The sequence below is a fragment of the Eschrichtius robustus genome, chromosome 6 (genome assembly GCF_028021215.1).
Source record: "Eschrichtius robustus isolate mEscRob2 chromosome 6, mEscRob2.pri, whole genome shotgun sequence".
In the NCBI taxonomy this organism is placed as follows: Eukaryota; Metazoa; Chordata; class Mammalia; order Artiodactyla; family Eschrichtiidae; genus Eschrichtius; species Eschrichtius robustus.
Genome location: NC_090829.1, coordinates 1,913,565 through 1,926,390, shown reverse-complemented (window position 1 = coordinate 1,926,390; position 12,826 = coordinate 1,913,565). Strand labels below are relative to the sequence as shown.

At 37.3% G+C, this 12,826-nt stretch overlaps 1 protein-coding gene across 2 annotated transcripts in view; it reads right to left on the bottom strand.

The window, feature by feature from the left end:
• The window catches only part of NGLY1 (N-glycanase 1), a 54,930-nt gene that overhangs the window by 31,106 nt on the left and 10,998 nt on the right, over positions 1–12,826 (bottom strand). For both annotated transcript variants that reach the window (XM_068545819.1, XM_068545820.1), the window contains exon 3: positions 12,133–12,378. In XM_068545819.1, the coding sequence (XP_068401920.1) occupies positions 12,133–12,378 (246 nt within the window). The remainder of the gene's footprint in view (positions 1–12,132; positions 12,379–12,826) is intronic.

The following is a 12,826-nucleotide window of genomic DNA, read 5'->3' as shown; positions in this document are numbered from 1 at the left end:
AAATATTTAAGGAGCCTTTATTACCTGTTAGGTACGGGGGATATAACGGTTAGACAGTTTATTCATATGTACGGTAAGAGTTATAAAGCAAATATAAAGTTGTACAGTGTAACTGTACAACTAGAATTCCCTGGAGAAACGATATTTGCAGTAAAATATGAAGGATGAGAAGCAGCTGGTAACCAGGGAAGGGAGAAGACCATTCCTGTCACAGGGAGCAACGTGTAGGTAGCTGGGGAGTCTGCACAGGGGGATACACTTAACATGGTGTGAAGGATCAGAGAGAAAGTCAGTGTGTCTGGAGCACAGAGCACCCAGGGGAAATGATGGAGCGAGACAGCTGAGCAAGAAGTTGGGCTGGGGAAGCATCGAGATCTTCCCTGTCTCTTTCCACTGTAATGGGAAGCTATTAAAGAGACCTAAGCAAGGGAGTAAAATGATCAGATTTGTGTTCTCTGAGTCTGACACCAGCTGTAGGGGGGAGAAAGCGGGCCTCAGAAGACTCACTGGGGGACCACTGCCGAACTCTGAGGGAGCGGAGGCTTAAACCAGGGTGGGGACAGAGGTGGTAGAATAGTGAATGGATACGAAAAACATGTAGGAAGTAGAATCAACAAATCCTAGTGACTGAACCGTGGGGTCAGGGGGCAGTTAGGAAAGTAGAAAAATATGTGGGAATGATCCACATATGAGCAACTGGGTCAATGGCTGAACCACTTATAATAGAAGAAAAACCAGGAAATGGTCAACTGAGCTAAAAACTATGAATGGTCAAGTAAAAATGAACTGAAAAAAGTCCATTAAATTTAGCAGCATGGAGATCACTGATGATCTTAGTAATAAGTTTTGTAACAGTGTTAATAAGGAAAACAAGTTTTAAGAGACTCAGTGGTATAAGTGGTGTCCCGAAGTGGGCCAGGTGCCCCCAAGGAGCTGTACAAAGTGGTCCACTGGGATAGGGACAGAAAATATTACAACTTCTATTTATATTATTTTTTTGTCCAAAAAGTAAAGCAATTAAGTTATTATAATATTTAATATTTGGATCAATGATGGCTCCCTCCCAGGCTACAGAAGCCATCCTGAGGGAAGAAAGGGGCCAGGGCTGGCCTTCAGTAGGTGCAGACACATTTACTCTATTAACAGATGACAGAAGAGATGGGGCAGACCTGAAGGTGGGAAACCCAGGGCACCCACAGCAGGAAGGAGCGTGCTTTTTACCAGAATTGATATAGAAACAAACAAACAAACAAGCAAACAGGATGTCTCCATTTTTATTTGAAAGAATTCCTATAAAGAGGAGACCCTTACAGTTGTTTTTTTTTTATTTATTTATTTATTTTTACACACAGATTTTCATTTACTGAGAGGGTAAGAACTCATCCAAAGAATTTTTATTTTCATTTTTCACTCTGGAAATTACCTCCTTCACTGTGGTTTTTAATGGCACTCAAACAATCTTGAAGAATAAAGTTTATTTTCTTTGCCTTATTTCTTTAAATACTCATTGGCACAATGCCAAAAAAACTAATTCATAAAAATAGAAGTTTGCTGATTGCATGGCCATTATAGCAGCTGGGTAACCATGTAGATGAGGCAACAGTTAATTGCTTAAGAGTTAAAAGTTATTTGGAATACAAATGGGAGTTTAAAATGTGAAATCTGTTTTAGAGCAAAAAAGATTTTTTTCTTCACTAATCATACCTGGATTCCAATTATTTGGTCTCTAATGTGAGCTATTTAAGACACTTTATAAGAAAACAAGTACAATGTGTATTTTTGTCAAATCACACAAAATAGAAGCAGTGGAATTTGGATCAGCAAATTTACTTTAGTAAAGGACAAGGCTTCTCAAGCCCACCAGGCCTCTTTCTACCTTTTTACAACCCTTTGCTTCAGTGGCTTTTAAATTTAGAACCTGTTTTCTTAACATAAAAGTTATGTTTAATAAATTTTTAATGATAGTTTTAATCAACTTGTGACTTCAATAAACATTTCTTACAAAAACCATTTTATTCTATTTGTAACGGTAATAAATGTTGCAGAAGGTTTTCAGGAAATACTGAATGGTATAAATAATATGAAATCACTACATAATTTCACCACTCAGAGAAAATTATAGCTAAGATATCTGTGTACAGCTTTCCAGACCTTTTAAAAATGAACATATTTATGTATGTGTGTTTTTAATAAGAAAAATGGAAATACACACATACACACAACATATGTTGTTTAATTTTGGAATTCTTAGTTTACCTTTTTTTCACCACATAATAATTGTCTTCATGTCAAAATATACCACATCATCATTTCTAACGGATATTAAGAATGCCAATTTGAATATGTGTCATAATTGCCTGTTGAAAGTATGTAAATATATGTTACTTTTAAGAATGGTTCACGAACAAGAAATTGAACATTTAAATCTGTGTCCAAAGGAGACAAGGAGGAGATTTCTTCTCTTACAAAGTTTGCATAGAGATCCAGACTAAGAAGTTGTCTTATGAGATTTAAATAGTTTAAAAATCGACTAACTCAGAGGTGCACAGCCAGGGGAAGAAGATGCCAGGACGGCCAGGAGGCTGAACCTGAGTGCTCTTCATGGTGGGCTCCTACCGTTTTAAGTCTGCATTTGAAGATTTTGCAATTCTGACTTAACTCTTTAACATCTTCAAGACAGAACAAATTTGACTTTGATGTGGAGACTAGAGAAGGGCTTTGCATATAATAAGCAGAATTGGTGTCAATTTAAAATTATAAACAGAACAGAGAGGAGACAAGATGGTGGAGAAGGACCTAAGCTCATCTCCTCTCAGGAAAACACCAAAATCACAACTAACTGCTGAACAACCATGGACGAAAAAGACTGGAACCTACCAAAAAAGATATTCTACATCCAAAGACAAAGAAGAACCCACAGTGAGATGGTAGGAGGGGCGCTTTCGCTGTGTAATCGAATCCCACACCCACCGGGTGGGCAACCCACAAACTGGAAAATAATTATTTCGCAGAGGTTCTCCCACAGGAGTGAGACTTCTGAGCCCCATGTCAGGCTCTCCAGCCTGGGGGGCTCACATCAGAAGGAGGAGCCCCCAGAGCATTTGGCTTTGAAGGCCAGCAGGGCTTGAGCGCAGGAGCTCCACAGGACTGGGGGAAACAGAGAATCTGCTCTTGGAGGGTACACACAAGGTTTCACATGCACTGGGACCCAGGGCAAAGCAGTGACTTCATATCAGCCTGGGCCAGACCTACCTGTGGGTCTAGGAGGGTCTCCTGGGGGAGGCGGGGGTCAGCTGTGTCTCATGTAGGCTCCAGTGCTGGGACACCTCAGTCCAAGCAACCAACAGGGTGGGAACACAGCCCCACCCATGAGTAGACAGGCTGCCTAAAGACATCCTGAGCACACAGACACCTCTAAACACACCCCTTGACACGGCCCTGCCCATCAGAGGGACAAGACCCAGCTCCACCCACCAGTGGCCAGGCACCAGTCCCTCCCACCAGGAAGCCTGCACAAGCCCCTGGACCAACCTTACCCACCAGGGGGCAGACACCACAACCAAGAAGAATTATAGTCCTGCAGCCTGAGAAACAGAGACCACAAACACAGAAAGTTAGACAAAATGAGATGGCAGAGAAACATGTTTCAGATGAAGGAACAAGATAAAACACCAGAAGAACAACCAAGTGAGGTGGAAATATGCAATCTGCCTGAAAAAGAATTCAGAGTAATGGTAAAGATGACCCAAGGTCTTGGAAAAAGAATGGAGGCACAGACTGAGACGATACAAGAAATACTTAAGAAAGAGCTAGAAGATTTAAAGAACAGAGATGAATAATACAATAACTGAAGTGAAAAATACACTAGAAGGAATCAATAGCAGAATAAATGAGGCAAAAGAACGAATAAGTTAGATGGAAGACAAATTGGTGGAAATCACTGCTGTGGAACAGAATAAAGAAAAAAGAATGAAAAGAAATGAAGACAGTTTTGGAGACCTCTGGGACAACATTAAACACAGCAACATTCGCATTATAGGGGTCCCAGAAGGAGGAGAGAGAGAGAAAGAGCCTGAGAAAATATCTGAAGAGATTATAGCCGAAAACTTCCTTAACATGAGAAAGGAAACACTCACTCAAGTCCAGGAAGCGCAGAGTCCCATACAGGATAAACTCAAGGAGGAACACATCGAAACACATATTAATCAAACTTACAAAAATTAAAGACAAAGAAAAAATATTACAAGTAACAAGGAAAAAGCAACAAATAACATACAAGGGAATCCCCATAAAGTTATCAGCTGATTTTTTTTCAGCAGAAACTCTGAAGGCCAGAAGGAAATGGCATGATATATTTAAAGTGAGAAAAGGGAAAAACCTACAACCAAGAATACTCTACCCATCAAGCCTCTCATTTAGATTCGATGAAGAAAGCAAAAGTTTTACAGACAAGCAAAAGCTAAGAGAATTCAGCACCACCAAAACAGCTTTACAAAAAATCTTTAAAAAACTACTCCAGGCAGAAAAGAAAAGGCCACAACTAGAATCAAGAAAATTACGAATGGGAAAGCTCACCATTAAAGGCAAACATAGAGTAAAGGTAGGAAATCATCCACACACAAATATGATATCAAAACCAGCAATTGCGAGAAGAGGAGAGTACACATGCAGGATATTGGAAATGCATTGGAAATTAAAGACCAGTGACTTAAAACAATCTTGTTTGTATATAGACTGCTATATCAAAACCTCATGGTAACAGCAAACTAAAAATCTACAATAGATACACACACAAAAAAGAAAAAGCAATCCAAACAACACTAATGACAGTCATCAAATTACAAGAGAAGCGAACAAAAGAGGAAGGGAAGAAAAAAAGCCTACAAAAACAAATCCAAAACAATTAACAAGATGGCAATAAGAACATACATATTGATAATTACCTCAAATGTAAATGGATTAAATGCTCCAACCAAAATACAGACTGGCTGAATGGATACAAAAACAAGACCCATATATATGCTGTCTACAAGAGACCCAACTTCAGATCTAGGGACACATACAGACTGAAAGTGAGGGGATGGAAAAAGATATTCCATGCAAATGTAAATCAAAAGAAAGCTGGAGTAGCAATACTCATATCAGACAAAATAGACTTTAAAATAAAGACTGTTACGAGAGATAAGGAAGGACACTACATAATGACCAAGGGATCAATCCAAGAAGAAGATATAACAATCGTAAATATATACGCACCCAACACAGGAGCACCTCAATATGGAAGGCAAATCCTAACAGCCACAAAAGGAGAAATCAACAGTAACACAATAATAGTGGGGGACTTTAACACCCCTCTTACATCAATGGACAGATCATCCAGATAGAAGATAAGGAAACACAGGCCTTAAATGACACATTAGACCAAAGGACTTAATTGATACTTATAGAGCATTCCATTCAAAAGCAGCAGAATACACATTCTTCTCAAATGCACATGGAACATTCTCCAGGACAGATCACATGCTGGGTCACAAAGCACACCTTGGCAAATTTAAGAAAACTGAAATCATATCAAGCATCTTTTCCGACCACAACACCATGAGATTAGAAATCAACTACAAGAAAAAAACTAAAAAAAACCATACACGTGGAAGCTAAACAATATGTTACTAAACAACCAATGGATCAATGAAGAAATCAAAGAGGAAATCGAAAAATAACTAGAGACAAATGAAAATGAAACATGACGATCCAAAACCTATGGGACCTGGCAAAAGCAGTTCTAAGAGGGAAGTTTACAGCAATACAATCTTACCTCAGGAAACAAGAAAAATCTCAAAGAAACAACCTAACCTTACACCTAAAGCAACTAGAGAAAGAAGAACAAACAAAACCCAAAGTTAGTGGAAGAAAAGAAATCATAAAGTTCAGAGAAGAAATTAATGAAACAGAGATGAAGAAAACAACATAAAATGTCAATGAAAGTTAACAGCTGGTTCTTTGAAAAGATAAAACAAAATCGATAAACCTTTAGCCAGACTCATGCAGGAAAAAAAGGGAAAGGGCTCAAATCAACAAAATTAGAAATGAAAAAGAAGTTACAACTGACACCACAGAAATACAAAGGATCATGAGACTACTACAAGCAACTCTATGCCAATAAAATGGACAACCTAGAAGAAATGGACAAATTCTTAGAAAGGAACACTCTTCCAAGACTGAACCAGGAACAGAAAATATGAACAGACCAATCACAAGCACTGAAATTGAAACTGTGATTAAAAAACTTCCAACAAACAAAAGTCCAGTACCAGATGGCTTCACAGGTGAATTCTATCAAACATTTAGAGAAGTGTTAACACCTGTCCTCTGAAACTATTCCAAAAATTGCAGAGGAAGGAACACTCCCAAACTCATTCTATGAGACCACCATCACCCTGATACCCAAACCAGACAAAGACACCACCAGAAAAATTAAATTACAGGCCAGCATCTCTGATGAACATAGATGCAAAAATTCTCAACAAAATCCCAGCAAACCAAATCCAACGATACATTAAAAGAAGCATACACCGTGATCAAGTGCGATTTATCCCAGGAATGCAAGGATTCTTCAATATCTGCAAACCAATCAGTGTGATATACCATATTAACAAATTGAAGAATAAAATCCATATGATCATCTCAATAGATGCAGAAAAAGCTTTTGACAAAATTCAACACCCATTTATGATAAAAACTCTCCAGAAAGTGGGCACAGAGGGAACCTACCTCAACATAATAAAGGCCATATATGACAAACCTACAGCTAACATCATACTCAATGGTGAAAGGCTGAAAGAATTTACTCTAAGATCAGGAACGAGACAAGGATGTCCACTCTTGCCACTGTTATTTAACATAGTTTTGGAAGTCCTAGCCACAGCAATCAGAGAAAAAAAAGAAATAAAAGGAATCCAAATTGGAAAAGAAGAAGTAAAACTGTCACTGTTTGAAGATGACCAGATAGTATACATAGAAAATCCTAAAGATGCCACCAGAAAACTACTAGAGCTCATCAATTAATTCAGTAAAGTTGCACGATACAAAATTAACACACAGAAATCTGTTGTTTCTATACACTAACAGTGAAAGATCAGAAAGAGCAATTAAACAAACAATCCCATTTACCATCACATCAAAAAGAATAAAATACCTAGGAATAAACTTACCTAAGGAGGCAAAAGACCTGTACTCAGAAAACTATAAGATACTGATGAAAGAAGTTGAAGATGACACAAACAGATGGAAAGAGATACTATGTTCTTGGATTAGAAAAGTCAATATTGTCAAAGTGACTATACTAACCAAGGCAATCTATAGATTCAATGTAATCCCTATCAAACTATCAATGGCATTTTTCATAGAACTAGAACAAAAAAAAATCTTAAAATTTGTATGGAGACACAAAGACCCCGAATAGCCAAAGCAATCATGAGAAAGAAAAACAGAGCTGGAGGAATCAGGCTCCCTAACTTCAGACTATACTACAAAGCTCCAGTCATCAAAACAGTATAGTACTGGCACAAAAACAGAAATATAGATCAACGGAACAGGATAGAAAGCCCAGAAATAAACCCATGCACCTATGGTCAATTCATCTATGACAATGGAGGCAAGAATATACAATGGAGAAAAGACAGCCTCTTCAACAAGTTGTGCTGGGAAAACTGGACAGCTACATGTAAAAGAATGAAATTACAACATTCTTTAACATCATACACAAAAGTAATGTTAAAATGGATTGAAGGCCTAAATGTAAGACCGGATACTATAAAACTCATAGAGGAAAACATAGGCAGAACGTTGTCTAATATAAATTGCAGAAATATCTTTTTGGATCTGTCTCCTAGAGTAACGAAAATAAAAAGAAAATAAATAAATGGGACCTAATTAAACTTAAAAGCTTTCGCACAGCAAAGGAAACCATAAACAAAATTAAAAGACAACCCACAGAATGGGAGAAAATATTTGCAAATGAAGCAGCTGACAAGGGATTAGTCTCCAAAATATACAAATAGCTCATGCAGCTCAATATCAAAAAGAAAAAACAAAAAAAACCCACCACAATCAAAAAATGTGCAGAAACCCTAAATAGACAGTTCTCTAAAGAAGACATAAAGATGGCCAAAAAGCACTTGGAAAGATGCCCAACATCGCTAATTATTAGAGGAATGCAAATCAAAACCACAACGAGGTATCACCTCACACCAGTCAGAATGGCATCATAAAAAGTCTACAAATAATAAATGCTGGAGAGGGTGTGGAGAAAAGAGAACCCTCCTACACTGTTGGTGGGAATGTAAATTGGTACAATTACTACGGAGAACAGTATGGAGGTTCCTTAAAAAACTAAAAATAGAACTAACATATGACCCAGCAATCCCACATCCTGGGCATATATCCAGAGAGAACCACAACTCGAAAAGATACATGCACCCCAATGTTCATTGCAGCACTGTTTACAATTCCCAGGACATGGAAACAACCAATATATCCATCGACAGATGAATGAATAAAGATGTGATGTGTATACACACAAACACACACACACACACACACAATGGAATACCACTCAGCCACAATAAAGAATGAAATAACACCATTTGCAGCAACATGGATGGACCTAGAGATGATCAAGTACGTCAGACAGAGAAAGAAAATATCATATGGTATCACTTCTGTGTGGAATCTAAAAAGATGATACAAATGAACTTATTTACAAAACAGAAACAGACTCACAGACTTCAAAAACAAACATGGTTACCAAAGGGGAAAGGTCTAGGAGAGGGATAAATTAGGAGTTTGGGATTAACATATACACACTACTATATATAAAACAGGTAACCAACAAGGACCTACTGTATAGCACAGGGAACTCTACTCAAGGTTCTGTAATAACCTATATGAGAAAAGAACCTAAAAAAGAATTGATACATGTATACGTATAACTGAACCACTTTGCTACACACCTGAAACTAACACAACACTGTAAATCAACTATACTCCAATATAAAAGTTAAATTAAAAAAAAAAAATCTTCATTTTAAAAAAAATCAACTAATTTTGTTATTTATCATTATCTAATATTATTTTTATAATTTCAATGAAACAATCTGAAATGATAATTCTTTTAAATAGATACATATATACTCATATACACAATGGGCAATAATTTCTAGAGTGATAAAAGTGCTGATGCAAAGTCCTCAACAACTTCATACACATTTTAAAAGCAGTCACATATCAAATAAAAGCATACATTTAGACTATCTGTGCAATAACTGCCAAAGACTTATTTTAAGCAAATCATACTTCAGAGTCACATGCTTTCAACCCAGATAAAGTTGCAAAATTGGAAACAATGCTTCCAACATTCTGAGGCTCAGTCTTTGAAAAACTGTCTTTGCTGTTTTGAACCTGCTTTTGGAAGGCAAAGGGCATAAAAATATATAAAGGGTTATCAGGAAGTTATTTCATATAAGGACACTAAATACTCAGCATGTATAACCAGCAAATTTAAGAAATCAGTTTGGTCATTAGGAAAGTACAAATTAAAGCCACAATGAGACACTACTTAACATCGACTAAAATGGCTATAATAAAAAAGACATTAACAATTATCAATGAGAATACTGAGAAATCGGAACCTTCACACTCTGCTGGTTAGAATGTAAAAAGGCGCAACAGCTCTGGAAAACAGCTTGCAATTTCTTAAAGCAATAACATAAACTTGTCATACAACCCAGTGGTTCCACTTCTAGGAATCTACCCAAGAGAAATGAAAACATCTGCCCACACAAAGCCTGGTATGTGGACATTCATAGCAGCATTGTCTGTAAGAGGCAAACACGGCAAACCCAAATGCCCGCCACGGAATGCTATTCAGCAATAAAAAGGAAAAAAATACTAATACATCCTGCAATATGGATAAACCTCAAAAACATACAAAGTAAAAGAAGCCAGAAGCAAAAGACTACATAGTGTAGCTTTCATTTACATAAAATATCCAGAAAAAGCAGCAAAATAAATTTCTAACTACATCACCGTTTATTGAGCACCGGTATATTCCAGTACTTTATATCTTAAGGGAAAAACTTATTGGCAACCTCAACATCAATGACTATCACCTTGTCTTGTATTTCCAAATTTTACTTGATACAGTTTCAACCAAAGAAATATATTAGTTGTGACACTCAACAGTGCTCAGGATTTGTCTAGTTTACATGCAGTTAAATGTTTTGTTAATCTCTCTCCTGCTGCTTTACTTGGGCCATTTTAATTCTCAGTTAGTATCCCCACTCAAAATGAGAAAGGAAGGAGAACATAATTGTCAAACTCTGTAATACAGCAATTAATGGTGATAAAAGCGTAAATAACAAATACTTTTTAAAAATGTGTACTTCAGTAATCCATGGAACCAGGAGTTGGCTATAAAAAACAAGATTCCTTCTAATTCCTCCCAACTCCCTTAAGGAATACAGAAAAAGATACTTTGTCCCAGGGACTAGAGAAGTAAGAGTTAATATACAGTAGCCTTCTAAGAGCATATGTGTTTGTGAAAGTTTATTTTCTTCTAAACTCTAAATTCGTTTTGACAATAGAATGACAATTTGTTTTTAGTGTAGTATCCAGGCCCTTTCTGGTAAGTAATTAAAGACCTCAAACTATAACTGAGGGGCTTCCCTGGTGGTGCAGTGGTTAAGAATCCGCCTGCCAATGCAGGGGACACAGGTTCGAGCCCTAGTCCAGGAAGATCCCACATGCCGTGCAGCAACTAAGCCTGTGTGCCACAAGTACTGAGCCTGCGCTCTAGAGCCCACGAGCCACGACTGCTGAAGCCCGAGTGCCACAACTACTGAAGCCCGTGCGCCTAGAGCCCGTGCTCCGCAACAAGAGAAGCCACCACAATGAGAAGGCTGCGCACCGCAAGGAAGAGTAGCCCCCGTTCACCACGACTAGAGAAAGCCCGCGTGCAGCAATGAAGACCCAACGCAGCAAATAAATAAATAAATTAATTAATTAATTAATTAATTAAAAAAAAAAAGAAGAAGAAGAAGAATTATTATTCAAAAGGACAGTACTCTCTCCTCCCTTGCCAGCCACTACCACCTTCAATTCTTTATTTTTGAAAGACAAGCTTAGGGTATTCCCAGCCTACACTAAGGAATGACTGCCCATCATCTGACTACCAGGGAGGTTAGGTTAAAGGCTCTCCAATTATCCAGCTGGAGAAAATTAAGGGTAGATTTAACAACTGACTCTAGATGTAGAGTTCCAGTGTATGGAGGAGAGTAACCAGGTGTTTCACCAAAATTGAAAGAGGACATGAGTTTAAGCTGCCTACTGATAAAATTACTATAGAAAAACCATGAAAATTTTTCTGACAGTGGAAATTTAGGAGTAAAATGCTTAAGGACCTTTATTAAAAGGGATTCTTTTGTAAACAGGATAATTTCCTATTAAATAAGGTCATTTAAGTACACCGAGAATGCCTGTAAGACATCAATAATTTGACTTCAGTTCTTCAAAAGTATATATGTGTATGCTAGCACCACTATCAGTAAATTAATGATTATTTACCTTAAGCCTAAAGAAGCCGATTTTTTATTGAATTGAGGTGTTGATAATGGTAGGTTGTTGGAATTAGTAATTCCATGGTAGACAGCAGCAGGTATTACATCAGAAGTGTCAAAGCAATAGAGGACATCTTATTTGATGGCCACACACCTGTCTAGCAAGTCCTTTACTTTTTCTAGGTTAAAGACACATGCTAATCTGTGCAACTGATTTAAGCGCCACGGCAACAGGTACATTTACAAATGATAAATTAAATAAAACCCTGGCTGCCTCAGAAACAATAAGCCACAAGTTAAGATTTAAAAGTCCAAATAAAAGACAGCCATTTCCATTTCCCCACTCTTGTTACAGATCTGACAATTTTTTAAAAGAGCTCAGGAAATTTGAACGTATTAGAACTGTAAGAACCAAGAATGACTGAGACATAAATTCTGGAATAAGTCCTATTTTAAAGCTTTTGCTATATCAAGACTTTGAAAGGAGCAGTCAAGGAAGGTTTAATTCTAACATTACCATTGGAGTGGACGGTGGGTTTGATGACCGCCCTTCACTGTTCCCTGGATGCTGGGTTAACCCATTAGGACCGGAAGCCTGCGCTGTAGGAAGCTGGGTGCTGGCTGCAAGTTGCTGAGATAATTCTGCTTTGTGGCTCTTATCTGATCCATCCAATCTGCTACTTCTCTCTATGGCAATCAGGTCACGAATTTTTTGCAGCTGCTCCACTGAAGCTTTTTTAGGAAAGATAAGATGGGTTTCTCCCTGGAATTTATAAAATTAGGGAAAATTTTAACCTTTGCTTTATACTGACAGTCATTCTTACACAGTATATGTAAAATGGAGCCAATACTACAGAACACATCATATTTTAACAATCTTTCTCTTTTCTTACCATTTTGGCACTTTTAAAAAAAATACAGGCAAAGGTATGCCAGAAAATATGTCTCCTTATTAGCATAAAATGTTTAGCCTGTTTTATTGGTTCAAAAGACCTTTAGAAAAATACTTTATCTTTTAGAAATACTGTAATGAGTCAGAAAGGCTCCTAAGAGATGCAAAAATGCACATTCCTATCTTCTCTGCAATAGTATATGATACAACTATTCTCCATGAAATTCCCTATGAAATAATGACACTATAGATACAGCCATTCAAAATGATCATTGGTCACATAAAACCAGTAAGAAGTTATATAACAACCTTTGAATCT